The 27,442-nt window shown below is 44.9% G+C and overlaps 1 protein-coding gene across 1 annotated transcript in view; it reads right to left on the reverse strand.

Annotated features, from left to right (window-relative positions):
- The window catches only part of CSMD2 (CUB and Sushi multiple domains 2), a 734,622-nt gene that overhangs the window by 330,843 nt on the left and 376,337 nt on the right, over positions 1-27,442 (reverse strand). Inside the window, exons 6-7 of the mRNA XM_014578911.4 lie at positions 27,037-27,149; positions 8,197-8,274 (exon numbers count right to left, since the gene is read on the reverse strand). Coding sequence (XP_014434397.4) covers positions 8,197-8,274; positions 27,037-27,149 — 191 coding nt within the window. The remainder of the gene's footprint in view (positions 1-8,196; positions 8,275-27,036; positions 27,150-27,442) is intronic.

Below are 27,442 nucleotides of genomic sequence, written 5' to 3' on the forward strand. Positions count from 1 at the left end.
AACGTCACCGTCTCTTGAGATGCAAACCCCACACCAGGAGGGTTTTTTTTTTGCATTTTGGTGCAAACCTTTTGCACTGCTCGAACAACGTGGGACACAGAGCAGAAGTTTTAGTACAGAACAGGGGTGGGCCAAATCTGGGTAGGAACACTGTATGGTGGGCAATGACTGTAGGGTTGGGGCAGGGGGTTGGAGTGCAGGAGGGGGTTGGAGTCCAAGAGGGGGGGTCAAGGTAGGGGGGTTGGGGCATGGGAGGGGGTGCGAGCTCCAGTCCAGCACCGCTTACCTTGCGCAGCTCCAGGACATCAGCATGGTGGGGCTAAGTCTTCCCTATGGCTCCTGAAATCAGCCAGCATGTCCCACAGCAGCTTCTGGGGGGTGGGATGAGCTCCGAGCACCGCTCCATCCACAGTCACCATCCCAACAGCTCCCAATGGCAGCAGTTCCCAGCCAATGGGAGTGGCAGTGGGTGGTGCCTGCAGGCAGGGGCAGTGCGTGGAAACTCCCTGTTGCCCCTCCCCCACCTAGAGGGCCACAGCGAGTGGCCACAGGGTTATGGCTAGGGTAGGCAGGGAGCCTGCCCGAGCACCCTGGTACCATTGGACTGGAAATCTTGCATGCCGGATGCAGCCCGAGGGTTGTAATTCCCCCCCCGTTCCCGGAACAGAACATATACACAACCTCCTGGAAAGCCAAGTGAATGACAAAGGCAATTTCTTTGAGACCTGAAGCAGGCTGGGGGAGACACAGAAGCAATCCAGCCAGATATGTGCTCTTTCTAGCTCAATACAAGTGCTACCTATGTTGTATTGTTCATCCGGCTGCTAAGTGTACCACGTGCCGCTCAACGAGTTGCCTTCCTGGGCTGCTGCTGTGCCACGATGCAGCCCACCTTGGAAGGGCCTTGCATGTCCTTGGAAAATCAACGGGACTCAGTAGCAAGGAAAGGAGGACACAGGGACTCTAGCAATGACAGGCTGGGATGGTCTCTGCCGAAGCAAACCAACAGAAAGGGCCAGGGAAAATGTCCTCCACAATCTAGGCACAAGGGGCCAGTGTCGGGAAAGGAGTTTGTTTCACTGGAAACATTCCACCCCAAAGAAACAAAACCAGCAACAAACTGGAAGGAACCTTGAGAGGTCATCAAGTCCAGTCCCCTACCCTCACATAGGGTCAAGTACCATTCCCAGTAGATTTACCCCAGACTCCTAAATGCCTCCCTCAAAGATTGAGCTCACAACCTTCAGTTTAACAGGCTAATGCTCAAACCCTTGAGCTAGCCCTCCCATTGACAGTGAGACAACTGTACTATGAAGCTGGAGGAAATATTTGAAGCCATGGGATTATCCATCAGCATTATGGAGTGGGGTGATGCAAGCGCTGGAGCTCACTCATCGCTTCTGGGAAAGGAGAGGATTTAGGCTGGATCAGCCAAGTCACTCCATTTTCCTTTGGGTTTCGTAATCACGTTCCACCGCCCTGCACCCAGGCGATACGTATTACTCACCTCAAAGCAAATCTGCTGGGCCTAACTTTCACGTAGGTACAGGCGTGTCGCGACAATGAAAAAGAAGTGTCTAAGGCCCGCCAGGAGAGTGGGTATGGACCATGTTAGCCCTGTACACATCACAAGTGTTTGAGGTGATAACCAGTTAGCTTTCATCCTTCGTTCCAACACCTTTTGCCAAACCCCAAAATGCTGTGCACAGACAGACACTCAAGTGCATCGGACACCTGCTCTCCCACACTTCTACTGGGGATGAGTCGGCATTTAAGCACATGAGTTCTCAAAGCATATTGCAGAGCAGATGCCAACAACTTAGACACTACAGAGCACCCTTCGCCATCGATTGTGTCCCGCCTCTCTAAAAAGGCAACAACATTACCCAAGCGTACTCCCAAGTTACTTATCCCGAGCCGATTTCCGATCCATTCCATTGAACTTACTACGTTCCATATCAGATGGCGGGGCCCACTGGACTCCAGTGGCCCGTCAGAATTGACACCAAATGGAGTCACATCTAATCCAAAGGAGCTCCCCAGCACATCGGTGACAATGGAAATTATTTCCCTGTACGTGAGCATGTTATTAATATCCACATAGCAAAGGTCAGATAAGACAGCAGGGTGGGTGCTATAATAGGGAGCAAGGGGAAAGAGAAAAGTCACCCAGATGTCCTGGCACTTACATTGTAAATGTAAGCGTGGGAGGGAGAGAGAAGGAGGGGACAGAAGGCACTTGATTACTCATCCACAATTCTTGCTGCTGAGTATAATGTGCAAACCTTTCCTCTTCTGTTATTGATGCATTTTTAAATAGAGAGAAATGCCTTGATTTAACCCTGTGCAAAGCTATACACCATATCTGCTGGGCTGTGTATTAGTTAGCAGCTCTGCTTTCATTTTACAGGAGGATTAACTGAGCTGAGCTCAGGAATGGAGCGTTATTCTTCAAAAATAAGCCCCAATCTTAATGAACTGTTGACTTTATAAATTACAGATTGCAGAGTTTTCCTCCCCAAAGGTTTAGGGTTTGTTTTCTCCCCTCCTCCCCTTTTTTCCTTCTGTCAACTCAAGTTTCTTTCCGTCTTCTATTCAAGAGCAGTCAATTGTGATCTCATTGTTTGCCAAAGTAATTTACTCCTTCTACTGAAAGCAGAGCTAAAAAGGATGATCCTTGATTTTTTTTCCTCATGTTAATAAAGGAATTTCATTGATGGATCTCCTGGGGGCAGCTTTCTATTGAATTTGGGGTTGTTTGATATGAGCTATGAGATCCAAGAGAAGTATTTAATAGAGAGGTACAGCCGCCCGCCCCCAAAGTTTCCCAGTGAGAAGAAAGCAAACAATCCCTTCTATTTAAAACATGTGTTCTGAAGAGGTTAAAATGAAGCAGGATGATCTCAAGCGTATGACTAGACTGGGGAAAAATGGGAACACTCTTAATTCAGGTTAATTAACTTGGGTTCAAACAGTAGTGAAAACAAAACAGCTTCGCTTTGAACTGAGGTCAGCCTGAGTTCAAACCCAGGCAGAGCTCTTCTGCACTGCAGAGAGGAGTGAGAATCCATGTCGAGATAGGGATTTAAATCAATCCACGATCTCCCTCACACCCAAATACCCTTGTCCTGTCTCCTTCCTGGCCCTACCCCTTTGAGGTCCCGCCCCGCCCCATCCCTTCTCCGAGGCCTCATCCTGTTCATTCTATAGAGATGGGATACAGGGGAAGGAGAGAAAGTCACCCTGACATCAGCACCCCTCACCGCTGCCCCTCCGTCACTTGCACAGCCAGCAGGAAGCTCCTGGGGGCAGCTCCAAGATGGAGAGCAGGAGCAGCACAGCAGTGGGGGGAAGAGGCAGATGAAGTGCCGACACTTGATAGCCTCCCAGCCAAACCAGCCAGCATCCCGTCCCAGGCTCCGGATCTACCAACAGATCCCAATCCACTGGCCGGTGACTGACCACTGGTGCCAAGGCTGCCATTAAGGCTGGAGCTGGGCTCGTGAGTCCAAGCTGCAGCAACCGCTATTTTAAAGGCACTAGCGTGAATGGCCAACACCCTTTTGTCTCCCGGCTGCAGCACCGACATACCCTTCTGGGCTGTAGTCTGCATTAAAAGCCACACTGCAGGTGTCTTCATTGCTACTTTAGCCCCCACTCCCAAGTGATTGCTTTTTTTGTGTTCGTTGCAACGCAGAAATATCCTGCGAGCAAACTCTGCTTCCAGCGACCTCCCATGCAAACCTCGGTGTGGCAACCCGCCAAAGAATTTATTTCTGGACTACAAAGAGTTTCCCCCGGATAACATACCCTAGCTAAACAAAGCAAGGGCGTACTGTGTTCCTGACCCAAGAAAGCAAGTTGCACCTATGTATCTTGAAGCATGACAGCGGTTCTGAATCAGTTATTGGGACTAGTCACATGTTCCAAGCTCTGCAAGGGCGACTAGGTTTGAATACAAATAAATTAAGTAAATTAATGGAGATTGCCTATTTCCTGGAACTGGAAGGGTCATTGAGTCCAGCCCCCTGCCTTCACAGCAGGACTGAGTACCATCCCTGACAAATTTTTGCCCCAAATGGCCTCCACAAAGATTGAACTCACAACCCTGGGTTTAGCAGGCCAATGCTCAAACCACTGAGCTATCCCTCCCCCCATGTTTGTGAAAGATCTGGGACACACGGGTTGGATATGGTGAGGGTCTCCCCACTCCCACCCAGGTTTTGGGAACATTCAGCTTCATGTCTTTCCTCAACCATCAGGGCTCCAGGATTCACATGCAGACCGAGAGGAGTCCTCCACTGTAGCAGAGAGCATGAAGCATGCGGAAGAGGAGGGTTTTAAAATCAAGATGTTAAAAAGATACATTCACGCCACTCAACGCATGAGCTCACATCACATGACCCACCTCACAATGTCCTCATGGATCTTCCCTTGACTTGATGATTCTAATCCGCATCTGTGAGGCTGCTCACATCCAAATGGCACCTTCAGTTTTAGTTTGTGTTGATGTGCAAAGCAGTCCGAGGGCTAACCCAGAACACCAAGGTCTTCCAAACCCACATGTCACACAGCTGTCCACTCTATGTCTAGACTAGATCAAAGGAAATCTGCAGATCGAAACGCCTCTTCTAAACACCAGGGATCCAGAAATCCAGCATCACTAATGTTTCCAGCTTCTAGCCATCTCACACTTTATCAAAAACTGAAATGACTCCCAATTTACAGAAGACACATTGAGACTATTCCTCCCTTCAACTTGTATTTGCAAAATTGGAGGCTTTACTGGGAGAAATCAGGGCCTGATGCTCCGTTACCATGGTGCAATGCACTGGTACAATGCTCCCAAATCAGAACGGTCATGATGTACACTTGGTTTTGGTGCTCACTTTGTACTGGTGTAAATGACTACAGGGGAATGGAGAATGAGACCCCAAAAAGGATATTTAAGCACCTAATTTAACTGAGCTGTTTTCCAGAAGTGATGAACACCCAACATCTCCTGCTGACCTAGTTATGGTCAAGGAACTGGCTCATTCCCTATGAAAATCTTTTTGCTGGGATATAAACCAGTTTGAAAATACCCTTTCCACTCACAGCTCTTTCCAACAAATGTCAGCAGCAACATACCGAGAAACTTCTGTCATCTCTTGCATTTAAGCAGAAGAACGAAAGATGCTATAGAAAAGTTGCTTTCCACGCCAGACAAATAAGGAAAAAATACACATTGTACCCAATATCCAATCTACTCCACAGCTAGAGGAGTGCAGCAGAAGTTGAAATAAAAGTTTCCCTCTCAATCAGTATCAGTGACAGAAAAGTTACTCCTAAACATAATCCTGTAAGTGAAGTCTCAGCTTTAAGCTACATTTCTCCTGCTTATTCTCCAAAGCAATTTACTGAAGTATATTTAAAGGAATGATGACCAATTAATTTTAGGGGAACTGGGCAATACGACGCAGATCTAAAATCTCAAATTAAAACTTTCAATCATCATTGAACGCAATGCAATTTGCTCCAGGACTTAGAGATAAAATTATTTTCCATTTTTATTTCAGGCACACAAGAGACGTGTTAAAGGATGTGAAATACATTTTGCCTCCAGGGGTCTTTTATGCAACTTGCAGGCATCATTATGGAATCTGGCAGCCATTTATAGCCACTGTTCAGCAAAGCAACAATTCTCTGAAAGACCTGCAAGATATTAAGAACACAGCCATAGTCTGCCTTATGCCTGACAAGGGGGTTGGGTAAGTTGCAATTTTTGGAGAGTTGCAACAGACAGCAGAAAATATTACCGGTAGGAATACGTTTAGCACTAGCCTTTATAGAAACATGTTACTGGAAACATCCGATAAGCCAGCCACATGAAATAGTAGTGGCACCGAACATAAACTTTGTGGTTTTTCAATCATCCTTCTCAACTGTACTACTGGCCCTAATATCTTGATTACATATATGAGAGGAAAGTGGAAGAGACATGGTCAGGCACATAAGGGAAAAGCACCAGGTAAGGAGTTTGTAACAGTGCAAAACCCATTTCCTGAAGGGAAATAACATTTCCTGGTACCTCTTGAGTCAGCATTTCTGAAATGGAAGAATTTGCTATGATTGAATGGTGAGAGCAGCAGCTGTATTGGACCGAAGCAAATGAACAAGGCATGGTTTATCCTGGGTCAGTTGAACACCCAATGCCTGGGGTAGGCTCCATGCTGGGAACAGAAAGTAATCTGGCTCATAATTCGCAACATGTGTGTTTTTAGATCAGCTGTTTGCAAGCTAATCTGCCTCCCATGGCTTCAGGGGGGCAGTTTTGCCTTCTGCACAGTTAGCACTATGGTCGTTACTGGAATCACCGCCTTGGCGAAGAGTATCCGCAGAAAGGGGACAGTCTGAGCCAAGGGTGCATCACTCTCCTCCCCACCAATCCATCAAGATGCTTGAGTATGTCAAGGGAAGGGGGAGGGCTTCAGTCTCGATCTCCCTTTTATTTCTCAGCACTCCTGCTGAGATGGCCACCAAGCGGGCCAATGGCAGGAGTGACTGTATCTTACTGGACACCAGAGTGGGACCCAACAGTCACCTGATCACTGAGCAGGCAACAACATTGTTCAGTTCTTAACCAGGGCCTGGACACATCGTTATGTTGCTATCATTGCTAGAGTGAAGGAATGGAAGAATCCCAAAGCTCTCGACCACAACAAACGCAAGACCTGCACCCTTCCATTAAGAAACCAAATTCTTCAACTGGAACACCTGTGTGTGTGCAAATCATGGGTTCCATCAACTCCAGGCCATGGCAGTTCTCTAGATAAGGCCCTCCCACTGCCTTTGAGTTGCCCAAAACTAAGTGTATTCCCATTCCCACCCATATCCTCAACGTTCACTCTCTAAGAGCTCCACTAACCAAACCAACACCAACGTGAATGACACTTTCCAACATGTGTTAACCGCCAATGCAGAGACCGGAATGTTGATGACAGATTCTTGGAGCAAGTGAATTCCTCTTGCTTAGAATCTATCCTAGCGCCAAAAGTATCTTGGGGCATATGGATTTTCCATCACAATCAAATCCTACTTGCTTTCTCTAACCATGACTAACCTAGCCCATTTCTCATCCTTCCAGAGTAAGCAGAGGACCTCAACACACCAATGTTAAAGCTAAAATTGAAGCAACGGGCAGCACATCATTTCAGACAGACACTCTCGGATATTTTATATTTTTTTTCTATTTTGTCCATTTCTCCCTTAATTAAATGTCACCTGCTGGAATTACTGATACAATACACCAAAATGGAACATCTTGGATAAGCATAATACATTACGCAGAGGATGAGCAACTTCCCCCCCACACAAATGATTATATCAGTCCATAAGTGCTAAATTTTCTCAATCTTCACATTTATGCAAAACACAGCTCAGCTCCGACTCAAACCTTTCCTACCTAATTTCACAAAAGGTAGAGAGAGAGGCCCTGTAAGAACACAGTCATCTGTCTATAAATATATGCCCCCAAAACTATGAATTTTACTTCTGATTTACAAAGAAGGTCCAACAGGGTTCACTTACTGGAGCAGGAAAACATACTGGGGATAAAAATGGACTTCATAGGCACCTCGCCAATAGATTTCATCTGCTATATGCATTTAACATAAGAAACTGTCAGAGATGTGAGATGCAGCTGAAGTTTGTATTTCAGTGACTTAGTCCCTCCTTGGCTGAGCAACATGATTTTTCTGCAGGGAGGAATAATGAAGTCAAATAACTTGGCAAGGACAGCAAAGAGGCTATTATTGCTGCAGTTTTTGTTACTTCTTCACTACATTTTCTGCCTGTGGATTCCTCATTGCAGATCTGCCTCCTTTTTCTTTTACACTGGATAAACACATTTTGATACTCTTAAGATTAAAACAGAAAAGTATTGGACCCCCACCTGGTGTATAACCACAGACATACGTATACAGTATATATACACATACACACCCGTACCTGCTCCCCCGTGGTCTCAGTTTAAGGAGTTAGTACATGTTTGTGAATAGAGCACCGGAAGAAGGTGATGAGGTAATGGGAAGGAGGAGGAGGAAGGAGAAGCATTCAGCCTTTTAAGAGTAACAACATTGTAGAGATTATTGTTGTATGGACTGTCCAGGGAGATAACCTTGCAAAGAGTGCTTATCTAGGAGCAGCGAAACTTACACACAGATGTCTTCTGATTGTTGTCCTTGCTGGGCATTAGTTTCACTCCTCTGGACTTCAGTTCAATTTGCTTCTTGACTGGAAAGAGATTTTAAAAACAACAAAAACAAAGTTTAGCTCGGCTGGAAGGGTTCCTGATTTGAATCGTTTGGAGACTCCGAAGCACCAATTTTATTTATTTTTATCCCATGCTAACACAGTGTTTGCACAGCACCTTGCACAAAGAAAGCCTGACCTGGAGAAAAACTAAACACAATAAGAAAAGGTCCCCATGTCCCAGAATTCACAATATTCTTAATATGTTAAATTATATAAACTCTTCTGTAGAAAGCGTTTTGGGTGGCCTATTTTTACTCTCAGAGGGGTATTGGCCAATCAGGAAGCAAAATCAATGGCTTGTGATTTAGATCAGTGTTTCTCAACCAGTGGTATGAAAACCCTGAGGGTACTCAAGAGAAGTCTGGAGGGGTACGTCAACACAACTGAAATTTGGAGAAAACTGAATTTTTGTTTTAAGTTTTACAGCATTTTATTATTTTTGTACTTTTTACACCCAAAAATTTCATCGGCCGCCTGGCTACGATTAAGTTGTTTAAACAAATGTGTTGCAATGGTAGAAAAAAATTGTGCCTCTGAAAACTGTAGGTACTGACATTACTTTTTTTTTTAAAGAGGTACTTTATAAAAAAAAAAGGTTGAGAAACACTGATTTAGATCAACAGATACAATATAAACAACCAACAGTTACATTCAATGTACCAGAAAATGAGAATGATTGGATACAAAGGAATGTAGCTGCACCATCGTAAGCGCTCTAGGGCCTTGTCTCTACTAACGCGAGCTATCCACATAAGTTACTCGACTTCAGCTATGTGAATAATGTAGCTGAAGTCAATGTATTTTGGTCTGCTTACCGCGGTATCGTCACAGTGGTAAGTCAACAGCTGACACTCTCCCGTTGACTCCACCTAGTCTTCTTGCTTTGACAGAATACTGGAATTGATGGGAGAATATTCGGCTGTCACTTTATCACGTCTATACCAGATGTGATAAATCCATCCCCACTGGATTGTTTCCTGCCCTGTGATCCAGCAAGTCGTGAAATCATACCCTAGTGAGGAAGTGGGTCTGGCCCACGAAAGCTCATCATCTAATAAACCATCTTGTTAGTCTTTAAAGTGCTACATTGTCCTGCATTTTGCTTCAGCTACCCCAGACTAACACGGCTACATTTCTATCCCAAGTCAATAGGAGAGAGGTCTTCTGTTGACTTAATTAATCCAACCCAACTATGTCGGCAGGAGGAGTTCTCCTGCCAAAAGCGCATTGTCTACACCAGGGATGGGCAAAAACCACTCAGTGGTCTCGATCCGGCCCACCTAGAGCTTTGATCCGGTTCACACGGCTGTCCCAGGCCCCGCCCTCCAGCGTGTTGACTGGGAGCTGCAGGGAAGGCAAGAGCCCTTTAAATAGAAGCAGTTGAAAGAGCTCGCATGTCCCCACTTCCCAAGCAACACTCTAGCAGCGAGGCTGGGAGCAGTGAGCCCTTTAAATAGCAAGCAAATTGTCTGATAGCTCTTTATAAACTAACAAAACATGTAGATGGTATCATGAGGTTTTGTGGGCTCAGCCCCCTTCTTCAGATGACTGGAATTATAATTAGGGGATAAGAAAACTCAAAATAAATAGGAGAAGGGAAGGGGCGGGGGGGGGGGAGAGAAAGAAGCTCTGTCACCCACCCCCTACCTCTATACATAAAGTATCAGGAGAAAGGGTGCTAAACCTGAGTAGATAAAGATCAAAGACAATGGATAGCAGGAATTGAAAGAGTTTGCAGCTCCCCTCTCCGGCTAATGTGATGCCTGGGGGCCACAGGGGAGGTATGAGCCCTTTCAACTCCTGCTATTTAAAGGCTCCACCCCTTCTGCCTGAGGTCTCACCCCTTCAATCCGAGCCCCTGCCCCTTCTGTCTGTCACCCCGCCCCTTCTGAGGCAGCCTGCAACCACTTCAAACAATTTTGATGTGGCCGCCGTTCAAAAATTATTGCCCATCCCTGCCTGGTCTACACAGTGTTTAGGGTAGTGTAACTACTGTTGCCCGGGGAGGGAGGTTGCTTATTCACATGGGGCAGTACCATATTTAGGGGCTAGGAGCACAGACTTCAGTGGGGCTTTGTGTTTAGTACAGAAAACAGAGTAATCTTGCTTCTGAAAGCAAAGTGCCCATTATCATATTACATAATTCTTTCCATTGTCGCTTATTTTCCTCTATCCAGCCTGTGTGCATTTCATCTCAAGTGGTTCTCTTTGTGTACTTTCTTGTTTCATGCTTTCATCTCTACATTAGCACATTTCTAAGACAACATTGTCAAGAAGAATTATCAATAAAACTAATGGAGATTTTAAGCAACTTTGGTGTGTGTGTGTGTTAGAACAAAGCTGGTAACAGCATCTGTGTGCAAACATTTCCAGTAGAGAAATGTCAAATGCCTTTTCTTGAAACTTACCCCCAGTAACACTTTCTCTGCTCTATATTTGTTGGCACTTTTTCTTTCTTTTTTTTTTTCCATGCGGCTGTAGCACTTTGAGGGATTTTTACTTATCTTTGAATAACGCAGTGAAAATGTCACACTGAAGTCAGGTACATAGTTATATTATATTATATTATATTATCATCGAACAGTAGAACTGGAACGGACCTCAAGAGATCATCGAGTCCAGTCCCCCACCCTCACGGCAGAACCAAGCACTATCTAGATGATCCATGAGAGAGGTGTCTGTTTAACCTGCTTTTAAATATCTCCAGTGATGGAGATTCCACAACCTCCCTCAGCAATTTATTCCAGTGTTTAACCACCCTGAGAGGCAGGAAGTTTTTCCTAATGTCCAGCCTAAACCTCCCTTGCTGCAATTTAAGCCCATTGCTTCTTGTCCTGCCCTCAGACGCCAAGGAGAACAATTTTTCTCCCTCCTCCTTGTAGCACCCTTTTAGATACTTGAAAACTGCTCTCATGTCCCTTCTCAGTCTTCTCTTTTCAAAATTAAACCCAATTCTTTCAGTCTTCCCTCATAAATCATGTTCTCTAGACCTTTAAGCGTTTGCATTGCTCTTCTCTGGACCTTCTCCAGTTTCTCCACATCTTTCTTGAAATGTGGTGCTCAGAACTGAATTAATTATAATTAATTATAATTAATTATATTATATTATATTATATTATATTCTTAGGTAGCTCTTGTCTTTCCTATAAGAATTAATGGCTGTCATCTTTGGGAGGGGGATAATGAATAGTATATTGATTTGAAAGGGACACCTGAGACACACAACTCATTTAAATACAAACCAATTGCATATATGCTAAGGAATATGCCTGTCTCAGAATGCCTTAACTGGCAAGACTCATTTGGGATCATTTGGAATAATAATCCCTGCATATAGGCAACCTCATGTTTCTTTAGTGAACAGCTAACCTGCTGCATACTGAAATGCTGACTTTGGCTGCAAAAAGCCCCAACAATTTTGAGAATCATAGGAGCTATTTTTGGCTCAGCCAAATGGTAACTTTCCAAAATGTTTTCAACTTTGGAAAAATCAGTGTTACACAATTAATAATTCATTTGTAGTTTAACCACTGGGTAAATTTTACAACATTGGAGAAACATGGGGGGGAAAAAAACAGAAGAAAAAAAGGGGGAGGAGGCTTATGGGAGAGGAATAAAATGCCAGGAAAAAAATAGACATTACCAATGTACAAAGGGAAGAACTGGACAAATGCAAGCTGGAAACACTAATTGATTTGGTTTTCAAAACAAACAAACAAACAAACAAAAAACCCTGAAGCTAAATGAAAATGTCCAGCTAGGGAGAACATAAAAAAAGAGAAAATTTAACAAACCAAGGAATGAGGTGACCTGACACATTCCAGGCACTAGAGGGCAGTGGTACACAGACACACTGTTAAAGACACAGGGAAAATTTAATTCTGATTTCAGAGAATAATTGAATTTCATAGCATTTGGCCTGCGTCTCTTCCCATAAAACGTGTTCATATACAGACAGACCAAAATCAGTGTAAGAGTAGTCTCAGAGGACCATGACTGTGAGGGAGGGAAGAATCTCCTTGGAAAAGGTACCTACAGTAACCAGCATGTGTGAAACCTGCAAAGCATCCAGTGGATACCTTCGTACAGTCACTAGTAACCCACTCATGAGGTGCCTCTTTACAGATCCAGATGTATCATCATTGCACAAAAATTGGAGGCAACCAATGTTCCCATGAAGGTGCACGCCTGCACGCAAAAAACTCCTCCCCCACCCACCTTCTCTGGAGAGCTGCACAAGCGGTTGCTCCAGTGGGCGGGGCCAGCAGAGACGGCGTGGTGAGGGAACCACTGGACCGGGACCTACCATGGCCGCGTGGCAGGAGGAGGCCTGCTTTGGTGGCTGGTGCTGGTATATGGTGGGGATGGGGATGGGGCTGAGACTGGGAATGGGACCTGCCACATGGGAGGGGAGGGGAGGGGAGGGCCGCTCCGGTGGCCGGGAACGTGTGTTTGTTAATAAACTGGGTGCCGTGGGGGCACACACCCAAACCAGCACGCATGACCTCAATATTGGTGCACAAGCCAAACCTCACTCTGCTCATGCTTGGAAAACCTTAGAGGGACACTGGAGTCAACTGCTTGTCAAATTGAAGTGTGACATTAAAAATATGCCACTGGCTAGAACAACTTCCTGTGTGCTCTGTAGACATGCACACTGTGCATGCGTTAGCAGTCTTTTCCATAGTCCCTTAAACCAGGCCAGGATTTAGGGAAACCCTTTGGAGCAGCACGGTGCTGTATTCAGTGAGGCTGGGAGCTAGAAGACCAGAGAAAAAGCGGGCTCTCTCGGCAACTTGCAGCCTCAATGAAGATTTTCTCTCATATAGGTTACAAGGGAGTCCTTTCTCATGTCTACTGCAGGAGAAATTCCGACACAAGTCTGCAGCATTGCCTAGAACGGGAGCTCCCAGCTGGAGGGCTGACACCACAGAGCTGCTCGGAAGGGCTGATGCCTGGCCAGCAGTGCTTTGATTTGGCGGAAATGTTGAAATCAATGTCCCATTCTACCTGCCCCTGCTGATTTTGCAGGCAGAAGTTGATGAATCTCAGGCTACGTCTTAGTCCTGTATTTTGTTCCTCTATTGACAGAGGGATGCAAATGAAGCATGTCAAAATTGCTAATAAAGCAGGGATTTAAATATCCCGTGCTTCATTAGCATAAACATGGTCAATAAACATTGACATGGAGCTTTTTCGAAAAAAAAACCAGCAGTCTAGATGCAGATCTGTTGAAAATAATCCCTTTTTCGACAGATCCTGTCTTCCTCAAAAAATGTCTAAAGCCAGTTGAACTATTACAATGTGCATAATGGCTCCTGGCTTTGCACTACCTAACTCACTGCTTTGGGACACCTAAAATATGAAACCAAATTCTACTCTACTCCCTGCATGGCTTCCTAGTGCATCTTATTGTACAAGTGACACAAAGATTTTTTTTGAGACTCTGAAATGTGCTCACATAAAAAAGAAGTTTTTTGCCTGTTCTATGTTCACAGGAATTGATTGATGGATTGAAAACACCTTTTTTTTTTCCTGCCCTTTGGCTTTGAAAATCGATTGCTAATGTAAGAGGGGCATTGAATGCTTTCCACCCATACTGCGCACCTGACAACGATGGGGAAAACAGCCTTTGCGGCTGATGGTGTGAGAGTGGCTGGGATAGTGTGGTGTTAGCTCCTTTTGACCCACGCAGAGCCTCAAAGTCCAGGGACTCATGGGTGGTTCCAGCTGAGAACAGAAACTGATAACAGTGTCTTTTTGATGTGGTCTTGCTTATGTGCAAGAAACGTACCAAGTCCCGTTTCTCTGAACACAGTAGGAATCTAGCAGCAGGTGATGGCTTCTTTGTTCACTGTTCCAAGCCTGTCTCTTCTGATGCTTTGTCCTCCAATGGACTTTCCCCTTTGCTTTATTTGAAGGCCACAGGACTGTGCTTCTACCCCGTGGTGGCTTAGTTCGCTTCCTCTCCCTGCTTCTCTCTCTTTCGTCCCCCTGTTTGTGCTGCCTCCCTCCCACCACACACAGAAAGACACACCCCAAAACCAAAGCTGAAACAAGGGTGAGGAGAGTGAGGCACTTGCCTCAGGCGCACAGCTGAGGGGGTGTAGAAAAGACAGCTACTCCACTGTCTTCGCTCGTGCCTTGCACCATGCCAGCACCCCCGCCTGCGCCAAGGACGGTCTTGCCTCAGGTATTAGGGTTGCCAGGTGTCCGGTTTTCGCCCGGACAGTCTGTTATTTCTAGAGAGAGATTCCTATCTGTTTTCCAGTTCATCCTTTCTTTTGTTCATTACATGGAGCCAGAATTTGAAAGTCAAGCTTCATGAGAGGTTTTGGCAACATCTTCAGGGGTTACCAGTAATAAAGGCATCAGTTTAAAAGAGGATAATTCAAGATATACATATTCTCTCTCTCTCATATGCCTTCAGAAAAGCAATGCTGCATCCAAGGAATATGTCCGCTTTTCCAAAAAAAAGTTCAGAAAAGTGGATGCATTCTTTCACCATCCTTGTAAAACAAGGTTTACAAGGAAGAAGGGATGGCTCGAAAAAGCAGGTTTTTCCAAAATTTGGCACCATCTAGATGTACCAAATTTCAGAAAAAGCCTCTTTGGAAAGAAAAGTGGGAAAAGATACGCAAACTGCAGTTCGTAATTTGTGTATCTTTTTCTAACTTTTCTTTGTAGTCTACATGTAGCCTCACTTTCTCTCTCTCTTTTAAATTTTAATTATTAGGACAATAAAAGCATGAACAAACAATTTAGGATTGAATATAGATCTAAACTGGTTAACACATTACAAAGGGCAGTTAGATATCGACATTGCCACAGAAACTGCTGTGAATGAACCACTCTCACCATGACTAGCCTCATTAACACAAGTACCCTTTTTCTTTTGTTGTCTATCTATCGATATCTATATCTATACCCCCACACACGTCTCCAAGCCTCTGTAAATTCCACTCCAATTCATCTGATGAAGTGGGTTTTACCCACAAAAGCTTATGCCCTAATAAATCTCTAAGGGCATGTTTATGCCGAAGGGCAAAAGTTGAATTAAGTTATGTCAATTGCATACCTGAAGTCGAAATAGCTTAATTCGGCTTTTGGCGCTGTCTACACAGCAGGAAGTCGAAGGAAGAACATTTTCCCTCTGACTTCTCTTACTCCTCATAAAGTGAGGGTTACAAGAGTTGGAGTAAGTCCTCCATCTTGACATTATTTCAAAATAAAGGCTTGCCGTGTAGACGCGCACTATGTTATTTCAAAATAACACCAGTTATTCCAAAATAACGCTGCTGTGTAGACATACCCTAAGGTGCCACAGGACTCTTAGCTGTTTTTCCTCATTCCCCAAAAGTACAAAATCTGGTTGCGAAGGGACCAATGTTCTTCCAGGGTCAGATGCGGGACAGCGCTTGACAAGGCTCCTGCCAGGATAGCTAAGCAAACAAAATGTGCAACGGTTTTGCTGTACATAAACAACTGACAGTTCTGACAGAATATTCAATTTCTTGTCAAATTGAAGTGTGACATTACAAAGTGTTTGCAGTGAGCGGACAATCTGGTGTATTAAAAACTGCAACTGCTTCATGCTGCTCTTATAGAGGAATTTCTCATGGGGAAAACTTTTAATAAAAGAAAGCGAGTGTTTAAGTAGAAATTTGTTCCCAGTGTCCATGTGATCTCTCTACTTCCCTAGCTCTGGTAGCTGCTTCAGAACTCTCGATATAGGTGCTGGATCTAAAGGTTTGTGGGGGGAGAGGAGGTGCTGTACACCCCCTCCCCTTCCTGGCTTGGAATGGTGCCCATCATATCTAGGATTCAATCCAGTTTGGTTCAATGGCTCTTAGCACCCCACTATAAAAGCTGTTCCAGGGCCCACGGCTCTGTGTTTGAATTTGAGATTGTTTCCTTCTTTCCTGTCTCTTGATTCTTCCTGCTGGCAAGTCTAAATCCTGCATTCGTTCTATTACAACGTGTTGCTTGAAAGGGTGGGCGGAATCTCACAGGAGGCTGGGGGAGTTGATTTGATTACTTTGAGTTGTTTTGTGGGCTTGCGGAAACTAATTTGTGTTTTAGGCCTGCTGTATCCCCTGTAATTTAAACTCATTCCTTCCCCCATATTGACTGACTTTGTAATCAAAACAAATGCAAACCAACACATTCCCCCCCAAAATAAACACAACGTAACAAAAACATCACATCTCTTCTAGCTACCAGGGACTTTGCTTTACTTTAGGTTACATCTACACTGCAGGCTTCTTTTGGAAGAAGCTTTTCTGGAAGAGTATCAGAGGGGTAGCCGTGTTAGTCTGAATCTGCAAAAGCGGCGAGGAATCCTGTGGCACCTTATAGACTAACTGAAGTGTAGAAGCATAAGCTTTCGTGGGCAAAGACCCACTTCGTCAGATGCATGGGACGAAGTGGGTCTTTGCCCACGAAAGCTTATGCTCCTACACTTCAGTTAATCTATAAGGTGCCAGAGGACTCCACGCCCCTTTTCTGGAAGAGATCTTCCGAAAAAACTTCTGAAAGAGCGTGTCGACACTGCAAAAGCGCATCGAAAAAGCGATCTGCTTTTTCAAAAGTTCACCTCCACACTGAATGGATGCCATCTCGTATGTAAGCTGTGATTATTATGGACGGAGTGGCCACCAGGGCACCTGTGCTTTTTCCTCTTTCCTCTTCTTCCGAAAGAACTCCCTCTTTCCTGTCCACACACGCCTTTTTCCAAAAGAGCTCTTTCAGAAAAATGCTTCTTCCTCATAGAAAGAGGATTACCAATGTTGGAAAAAACCCTCTATTCTTTCGACTTTTTTCCCGAAAGAACATGATTCCAGTGTGGATGTAACTGAAGGTTATTTTGGAAAAACGGCCGTTTTTCTGGAAAAAACTCTGTAGTGTAGACATACCCTTAGAGAAAAAACCATCCACTGCCCTCCCTGAGAACTCAACCATGCCGAATCAATGACTTATATGTACTTTCACACCATAAGCTGCACACAGAGGTGGCTTACAAGAAACCTTTACCCTATAAAGTTTAGAGCAACTCATTTTAGGAATTCTGGAAAGTAGGAATAACTCACGCCCTCTGTACCACAAAAGGCAAGCCACTGTGGCTCCATGCCACGGCCACGTTTGCCAATTCTCTCGACTGGATGGCAGTGGTGTTCAGCGGTCTGGGAAAATTGGCAACCCTAACATCACCCCTTGTCTATTGTCCCAAAGAGCAGGGCAGGGCTGCAGTCCACACCATTCAGAGGGCTGGGTTGGGTGCTCTTTTGCTCACTTGGCAATTATGCACACAGAGTATGCAAACATGCCTTCCACCTGCATGAATTTCTGCCTGCAATTAAACAATCCGCAGGAGAGATGAATCTGAATAAACACCATCCTCAAACATTAATGGCTTTTGGAATCCAAACTGAAATCTGTATGTAAATTTCCTGACTCTCCCAACAAACAGCCAAATGAAAACCTGTATCTTTTCTAGAGAGTGTAAGGTTCAAAAGCTGAATGCAAACACTATAGCTGTCATTTATCTCTAGGCTGGGGATGTGCATATCTGTTTTTCGGAACTGCTGAGCACCCAAAATCCTTACTGCAATCAATGAGGGTCCTGGCATTGTAGCTCCTCTAAATTATGTTTGTCGTGTGCCTATCACAGAGAGGAAATATTTTGAAGGACGATGGCATTGGAGTGGAATAGAGAGGCTCTGGGTTGAATTCCTGGACCTGCCACGAATGCCAAGTATGACCTTGGGAAAATCATTTATCTCTTTTTGCCTCAGTTTCCCTCCTTAATATGGGAACAATATTCCTTTTCCCCACACCGTTTTTTATCTAAGACTATAAATTCTTTGGCACAGGGAATTGCTCTCATGATATCTTTGTACAGCCCCTGACATAGCGGAGAGCTGTCCTCCAACGGGGCTTCGAAAAGCTAACATGAAATAATTCTCTGTAGGATTTACTGGTTCTTATTAGGAGAATCCTGTATTCTGTCCCTCCAAAGTGGATTTGACAGGTCGATACAGTGCGTGCTGTGTTCCTTTGCACGCCAAACCAATTATCTGGGATTCCAATGGACAGATCTGATGAAGAAAGAAAAATATCAGAGGCGCTTTTTTTTTTTAAAATGTGGTGCAAGATTTTCAGAGCTTCTCCGAACAGTTTATCTAACCATTATTGAAGAGCAGAGTTCGTCTGACCTTCAGAACACTGCAGTGGCATGATTGCGCCGAGACTAGACCCGCATTTATTTCCTTACCAAGGGGAAAAAAAACCAAAAAGTAATATGGGAAGCAATAATGGGGTGGTAACAATCAGCTAAAAAACCAATTTGGGATCCTACTGTGCTAGTGAAAGGGCTACCGCAGCCAGATCATTAGTTAGGTCCGTTTAGCATTGTTTTAAACACAGCAGCTTTCTCATTAGTTCATCTTCAACACTTACTGAGCAAAGGACGGAGAGTTAGAACTCCTGGGTTCTAATCACGGAGCTGCCACTGACCCCGCACAAGTACTTTACGGGCAGCTATTCGCGCTGTGGGTGCTTGGCCCCTCTTAAAGTCAAGCCGCTGACTTCTCTTTGCCTCATTTTACTGAGTAGCGAGGGGACGGGGGAAGAGAGAATTAATTTTTGCAAAGCGTCTGGGGAGACTTTGTGTTGAAAGGGGCAGGAGAAGAGCAAAAGCGGATGATTACTGCCGAAAGGGTCGCATTTCCTATCAATGTCTACATCAATAGAAAGAGCGCTCGTTTCTGTGCTGATTGTCTGGACCTTGGCCTTTTTTGTTCGTCGAAAGCAGGCGCCCAAAGGAAGGGCCTGGATTTCGGACATGAAAGCAGCAGCATGAGGAACATATTCAGGTACATTTCAAAATCACGTTTGAGAAGCTGGAAAGGAAAAAGGCTTCTCTTTAGATAATCTGCAAATGCCGATAACAGAGGCGGAAAAGGGGCACCTGGGATGCTAAGTGACATGCCAGTCTTTGGAAAAGAGAAAGCAAATACAATCTATGCAGAGGCCTGCTGATGGGGGAGTAAATGGAGCAGTTGCCTTTGAGGCCTGGCAATTAAATAGGTTCCGGGGCTCCACGCTACTACTAAGTTTGCCAGATAGTTTCACAAAAAATACCAAACATGGTGGGGGAGGGGGAGGAAAGAGGGACCCCCCCCCCTCCAACCTCAAAAAAAAAAAGTCACAGCGCCTTTAAATCCCCATGCTCCCCCTGCCTCCACCAGACATGGCAGGGGAAGAATGTCCCAAGCGGCCCTCCATCCGAGAAAAAACACCAATACCGGACACCTGGCAACCCTAGCTGCTACTACAACAGCAGCAGCAGCACCCAGAGCTCTAGGCCCTTTAAATTGCTCCTGGAGCTCCACCCTGCGTGCTCCTGCATCTCTGATGGTTGGAAGGGGCCCCACGGTCTGAACGCCGTGGAGGCTGGCTGACCCCTTACACCCAAAGCTCCCCCCTCCCCCCTTGCCCAGTGGCCTGTGGAGGCTTTGACCTGCCCTGTCTATGCATTTCAAAACTCAAACCTGGCGCTACAGCAATTCCCAGTTCAGTTTGCCTCTCTGCTGATAAAAACCATTTGCTGTTTGCTCCATGTGGGTTGATGACGTGTCTCATTGTGCATGGATGTATTCATTTCAAGTAAATATTTTTGTTAAAACCAGCTTCGGCTCTTTTTAAGAGGACGAGAGACGGTCTCCTCTGAGGCCCCATTGGCCCCACTAGGGTGGAAGATGGTTTCATTAACTCGTCAAAAAAAGGACAAAGATGGGTTTTTTGCACGGGTCTTGACTAACAGGATGGAACAAACTCTACCACGAAAATAAGGTTGGAAACAATGTGTCCATGAGTCTCAGGATATTCTTTTTTTTTTCTTAAAAAACAACACGTAATCTGGTAGCACTTTAAAGACTAACAAAACATGTAGATGGCATCATAAGCTTTCATGGGCACAGCCCATTTCTTCAGATGTCTGAGGTATTTTTTCTTAATGCTTAAGCTCCTGGAGTCATGTGAATAAGATAAACCTCTACTTTGGTTTGTGGGAAAAAAACGTAATTTTATAGCTCTCTCAGTTGCAGAAACAATATTGAAAATGTGCCCCCATAAAAGACAAATCAGAATGTACAAAAGAGAGACAAGATGGGTGAAGTGATTTATGGGATGAACTTCTGATGGTGGAAGAGCCAGGCTTTTGAGCTTTCAGGACCTGTATAGCTCAAAAGCTTGTCTCTTTCACCAACAGAAATTGGTCCAGTAAAATATATTACCTCACTCACCCTGTCCCTCCAGTATCTGGGAGCAGCACAATATAACAATACTGCAGACTGAGAGTAAATAAAGAGACTGCAAAATGTACATTTCCCCCCAATTTTCATGACTATTAAGTCAATCATGAATTTGGGGGGCCTGTTTCATGATTCTGAGTGCTTGGGGTTGACAAGAGTATGGGACAGGAGTAGGTAGCAGGAATTTTTGTGGGAGGGGATACAGAATTGGATATTATCAAATTAAAATGACTACGATACAAAGTATGAAAATTCACAAATTTAACACAGATGTGAAAATCCTCAAATTCCCTTCACAGGGATTCACACACCAATGATTTCTTCAGATCTGACCACAAACCCAATAATTTCAAGTGAAGGGAAAACTGCCAAAAGATTATGCCATAAAATGTTTGGCTTGTGAATCCTATGTGGTATGAATGCAAAAATACAAGAGTGCCTGGAGGGAAGAGAGCATCTGAGAACCTGTGTTTCTTTTATTATTTGGGAGCGAGAGTGAAAGTTACAAATAGAGCTACTTGGTGGGTTTTTTTTTTGAATAAACAGTTTTTCAGTCAAAAAAAGTCAATTCCTCAAAACCCAAACATTTCCTGTAACAGGGTCTGCTTTAGCGGCAAGGTTTCTCAGGCCAGGTCTACAGTAGACCCGGCAGCTTGGCATAAGGCACACAATTCCAGCTACTTATTCTATGTAGCTGGAGTTGACTTATCTTAAGTCAAGCTTGGTGGAATCCCCACAGCGGGAGCAAATGTTCCCATCAGCTTCCTTAATCCTCGCAAAAGCAGGCATGTGGGATGGCAGTGGGGGCACCCTCTGAGTTTGATTTAGTGAGTCTTAACTAGACTTGCTAAATAGAATTCCGGGCAATCTATCGCAGCAGCGGCAATCTTCCATTTAGTGTTGCCAAGGCCTCAGATCAAAGATAGAATTTCTATTCAAAAGCAGTCAGAAGGACATACACCTCCACTAGAACAGCCAGCAATCCATTGGCAGTCTGATAGGATAGGTGAGATATGGGTCAAACTCCCTGCTCTAGAGTACAGATGTGACTCTGTTTTGCCCATATCCTGTGCATCCTAGGGGGAGTGCCATAGGCAGGCTGGGTATGGGGACCATTCTCAAATAAATAAATAAGTATTGGAATGGCCGGTATTTTGTCTACATTGCCAATTGAAGGACAAAACTTTTGCCATTCACAGATGCTTAAAAAAGCACACAAAGACAAAAGTTTTGCTGTGACAATTAGAAGGTGAATGGCCTGTGCTGATGGCAGGAACCCAGCTTCTCAGGGATGGAATTAAAAGTGCTGACAAACAGAGTCCACACTGCCAGCCTTTAGTAACACTGCTGTGTTGACACAATCCTGTTGCTAAAAGCTGCGTGGTATAGACAAAGCCCTGCAGGTTTCATCCCAAGAAACCGATTTCCCACCAGCTCTAACTACAAATTCTACGCTAGCTTCCACCAAACACTCACAACTATTTCAAGGGAATCATATATAATTTTCTTTCTCTCTGGCTACATCGCTTGGCAAATTCTCTGTTTCCGAGTCAAGGGGCTGGTCTAGGCACCACAGTATGTCACCATGGGTATGGTACGTCTACACTACATGGCTCAGTCGACGGAGCCATGTAGATTTGTTTATTGGGCAAAGGGAAATGAAGCCGCGATTTAAATAATTGCCGCTTCATTTAAATTTACATGGCTGCCGCGCTGAGCCGACAAATAGTTGATCAGCTGCTTGTCGGCTCAGAGCGATAGTCTGGACGCTCCCCTGCCGACATCAAAGCCCTTTGTCGGCAGCCCCGGTAAACCTCATCCCACGAGGCCTAGAAGGGCCAGGAGAAGACACTGACGGATTGAGCACTTGCAGGCAGGTTAAAAGGGCTTAGGATAGTCCTGGGTGAGCATCAGCTACAGGAGCAGTACCTCATGGCTAACCCAAAACTTTAGGGCCAGCTTGGCATTTGTCTTCAAGTGCTGCAAATTTCGTCTTTCCCTGCCAGTTTGTGTTTGGTTCAAAAGCACAAAGGGACAAATTCTGAGTCTGTTGTTTTTATTTAACTGTGCAGAGACTCGTGCCACCTGCATGGTACAGAGCACCCTGCTCCGAGCAGGTAGCCAGGACCTGCAGAGGAAAGCAGAGAACGCCTGCAGTACCACACCTGGCCCTGCAGAGTGCGCTGTGGAGCAACCCCACCTGCAACATAAACCTTCAACACAGCTAGGCTACGTCTACACTGGCATGATTTTCCGGAAATGCTTTTAACGGAAAAGTTTTCAGTTAAAACCATTTTCGGAAAAGCGTGTCTAGATTGGCAGGACACTTTTCCGGAAAAGCACTTTTGGCAGAAAAGCGTCCATGGCCAATCTAGATGCGCTTTTCCGCAAAAAAGCCCTGATCGCCATTTTCGTGATCGGGGCTTTTTTGCGGAAAACAGAACTATGCCGTCTACACTGGCCCTTTCGGGCAAAAGTCTTTCGGAAAAAGACTTTTGCCCGAACGGGAGCAGCATAGTTTTTCCGGAAAAGCACTGATGATTTTACATTAGATCACTATTGCTTTTCCGGAAATTCAAGCAGCCAGTGTAGATAGCTGGCCAGTTTTTCCGAAAAAATCATGTGATTTTCCGGAAAAACTTGCCAGTGTAGACACAGCCCCTGTGTAGAGTTTGTAGCAAAACACCCAACCCATGTGTGGTCTGTGTTCCCAGAGCCCCTTTACGTGGCTCTCGTGTTAATCACATATCCCATGTGTTGATTTCTCAATTCACTGCCACACCCACTGCCAAGTTACCAGCTTCCATGCAGAAGACAAAAAATGCCCACACACCAAGCCCCATTGATACGAATGGCCCCTGCGCTGAAATCATAACACAAAGACATCCTTTAGAGCATGACCCGGGTGGCAGATGGGACACACTCCATCACCTCCGTTGGGGTTCTGCCTTCATTGCTATTTTGTGAGTGTTTTTTTTTAAGTTAATCTTTTAAGCGTCTGACACATACAAACGCAGAGCTCATTATATCCAACACAACGGTTTCTGAGGAGCTCGCTAGATTAGAACCCCCTGACATTTATCTAATCAGAGGAAATTATAACATTAATCGTTACTTTTCTATTTAAGAAAAAAAAAGGCATAATTCAGACAGGTGTTTTAATAGAAAGCCGCAATCATGACGGCAGAAGGAAAATGTCACATCAAGAGCCATCAATAGCGTGCAGTAGTCTATGTTAGAAACAAAAAGCTGTGGCAGCGCTTTTTAATTTAAAACTGTGATTATGCAGTGGGGGAGGGCGATTGAAAAAATTATATATAAAACAAAGTCCGGATAAAGGGAGCCATATGAAAAGAGAAGCGTTTTTTTGTGAATCTTTTTCATGGGGCTGGGAGTCCCGGCTTTTGGGTTCTACTGCCCATCTGTGGCCTTAAGAAAGGATCTTAACCAATGTTCCCTCTAACCTTTTCCACCCATGTGCAGAATAATTTTTATGTGCACTGAGGCATGGGTAAATGTGTACCACTTGTAGAAAGAAAAAAACCAGCTGCAGGTGCTCTGTTCATCAGCTGGGCAGCATCTGAATCTCTCCTGAGTGGCTGCACAAACACACAACTCACAGGGAACACTGAGCGTAACCACGCTGTGCCTCAGTTTCCCATGTGTACAAAAGGAGGCAAGACGGCCGAGGGGTTGCAAGCATTGACTCATTCACGTCCCTTCAGCACTTTGAAAACCTCAGACTGAAGTTCTCCCAAAAAAGATTCCCCACCCCCTGTCTTCGGGTGAGAAAAGCTGCTTGATTCAAACCTTGCTTAGTCAGTCTTCTCAAGTTAGAATGTAGACTGCAATTCTATTTTTTATTTCTTATCATACCCAACTTTGATCTCTATGTCTAATGACTTATAATCACTTCCAATCTGTCTTTCTGTAATTACTCTGGCTTATATTTTCTCCAAAACAGGTTGAAGTGGTCGGGGAATCTCTACGCAGGTTAACAAGGGCTGTTACCACCACTCTTTGTTGGGGTGGTGAACTAATTAACGATGTTGCACAGTCTGGGGCAGTCTTGAGCAGTGCCTCAAAAGATTTGGGAGGACGCTGTTTGAGTACATCTCAGCAGGCATCCTCCTTACTTAGCACCTACACCTTGGAGATATTTAAGAGTGGAAAACCGCCTCTCCCCCCATTTATTTACCTTGTTAATTTTTATTGGGCATATTCCTGCATAGTAATAACCATCAAACACCCGGCAACACAAAGCAATAACAACATGTTCTTAGCTATTAACTCTGCCCTTTTGCTGCAGCACCTTAGGTGATCCTGTTGTGCGGCTTGAATGCTCCATTTTCTTCTTTTTATCTTGAGTACTTATCTGATTCCCTATCACTATGGTATCAGAGCACATTCCAGTCTTTAATTTACCCTTCCAACACTGCTGTAGTATAGGGCAGTGCTGTTCCCCCATCTTACTGATCAGGGAATTGAGGCACAGAGGGTATGTCTACACTACCCCCCTAGTTCGAACTAGGGGGGGGTAATGTAGTCATACGGAGTTGCAAATGAAGCCCGGGATTTGAATTTCCCGGGCTTCATTTGCATGAAGCTGGCCGGCGCCATTTTTAAATGCCGGCTAATTCGGACTCCGTGCCGCGTGGCTACACGCAAATGAAGCCCGGGAAATTCAAATTCCGGGCTTCATTTGCAACTCCGTATGACTACATTACCCCCCCTAGTTCGAACTAGGGGGGTAGTGTAGACATACCCAGAGAGACTAAGGGTACGTCTACACAGCAGCACTATTTCGGAATAACTGACGTTATTCGGAAATAACGAAAGTGCGTGTCTACACAGCAAGCCATTATTTCGAAATAAAGTTGAGCTGGAGGACATCTTCCTCCAACCTTCATTTCACAAGGAGTAAAGGAAGTCGAAGGAAGAACACTCCTCCTTCAACTTCTTGCTGTGTAGACAACGCCAAAAGCTGAATTAAGCTATTTCGACTTCAGCTTCGCAACTGACGTAGCTGAAGTTGTGTAGCTTAATTCAGTTTTTGCCCTGCCGTGTAGACATGCCCTAAGAGACCGACCAAAGGACATACAGAAAATCTGTGGCAGAGAAGGAACTTGGAATTGGGTTTGAAATCCCAGGTTACAACTCTAATCCCTGGACCCAACCTATTCTCTCTCAGTAACACCCTAAAAGACCCCTGGTGAAATGCAGCCCTCCATTCAAGCCCCACATGTCACTTCACTTCCCACTTAAGCCTTCAAAATAAAGTGTAAGGAGGTCACAAATGGCATAGGGGCCTTGAGCTATTCCTTTGAATCCCCAATGATTATTTTTTCCAAATGGATCCCTCCTGTCTGCTATGATTAAACAAAACACAAACTCATTGGCCATCTCTCTGCAAATGCAACACCACCATCTCCTTCCATAGCACAACAGGGCAGTGTTCTTAATATCCCAGTGCTAAACTGAGGTCCATGTTGGTCTCCTGTAGCAATCCCCAAACCTGGGTCTTTAGCAGGATTTGAACCCTGATCTTCAGTCTCAACATCTGCTGCGCAAAGCAAACCAGCAGCAATAGCAGACTGCTATCCCCTCTGTGGACCGACCACCACAAGGAGACATGACACACAACTGACATCTCTAACAAATTTGCAAATCCCTCCAGCCTCCACACACTTCTAGAGACAGTCCCATGGACTCAGCGTACTATCTAAGGCGAGATGGACATCTTCACCTGACGGTTTGGCTGGACAAGTGTACTGTCCATCCTGTCCTCCTGGTGGAACTTTTGAGTTTGGTAGCCCTATAGCTGTCAGAAAGACTTACCATTCTACCAGGCCTTCAACACAACAGTCTCAATTCAGATCTCCCTGACACTGGTGTCACTCCACTGCCTCCAGTACCGTGACTTCCAATTTAACCAGTGTGAGAGCTACGTCGAAATCAGTCAAAATAAACCTGGGCTTTGACATTCTGACTGAGTCAAGCAGACAGAAATAGCTAGGATTGTTACCGAAAGACCACCCACCCCTCTTCGAGGGACACTTCTCAAGGCATATTAGATATCCAAATACACCATGAGGTGAAAACGCATTCTGCAGACAGCGTCTCCTGAAACCTTCAGGAGACTGGAGTTACAACTCGGACAAAAAGCAATTTCTGAGAATCCGCAAGGCCGGACTGAAGTGCAAACTGAGAAAAAGGTCTTTCTGTTTTATTTTTTTTTTATTTTAAACACATGCAGGTTTATTTTCCAGGGAGAGGCAACCCCCACACTCCCAGCAGGCTGCCAGGATGGCTTTCTAAGGAAGCAACACAGCTAGGCTCGTGTGTGTCATTTGGAAGCTAAAATATCTCCCTCAAGAGCTGAAAGGATCCATGGGTTAATGATTCAAAATGGTCAATAAGTAGTTACCTTGATACTGGGCACTGAACCCCTTCTGCTTGTGGTTGCCATCTGATGTAAAGTGAAGTCGCAGCCAATTTTTACTGCTGATGACTGGGGCTGGCAGATTCATTCCAGTAAACCTGTAAGAAAATTAACAGGCGATTGTCAAATTCATGTGGCTGGAAACTGCCTTCTGTGAACTTAACCAGAGAGCTGCCCTCTAGACCTCCCATGATGGGTGGTTCCCGGGATCTGTTCCGCTCTTACGGTGTCCTGCCCCACTGGGAAGAAAATGCACAGCCAGTATTTTCCTTTCTAGTGCTATCAGCTTCCACCCCAAGGAGGTGGTGGCGCAGGGGTAGGACCTCCACCAGTTTGGCACACCTTCCAGAAGAGGAAGTCAAAGGAAAAGCACCTCCCCTTTCACAGAACA

The sequence above is a fragment of the Pelodiscus sinensis genome, chromosome 26, assembly GCF_052426305.1.
Source record: "Pelodiscus sinensis isolate ZL-2025 chromosome 26, ASM5242630v1, whole genome shotgun sequence".
Lineage (NCBI taxonomy): Eukaryota > Metazoa > Chordata > Testudines > Trionychidae > Pelodiscus > Pelodiscus sinensis.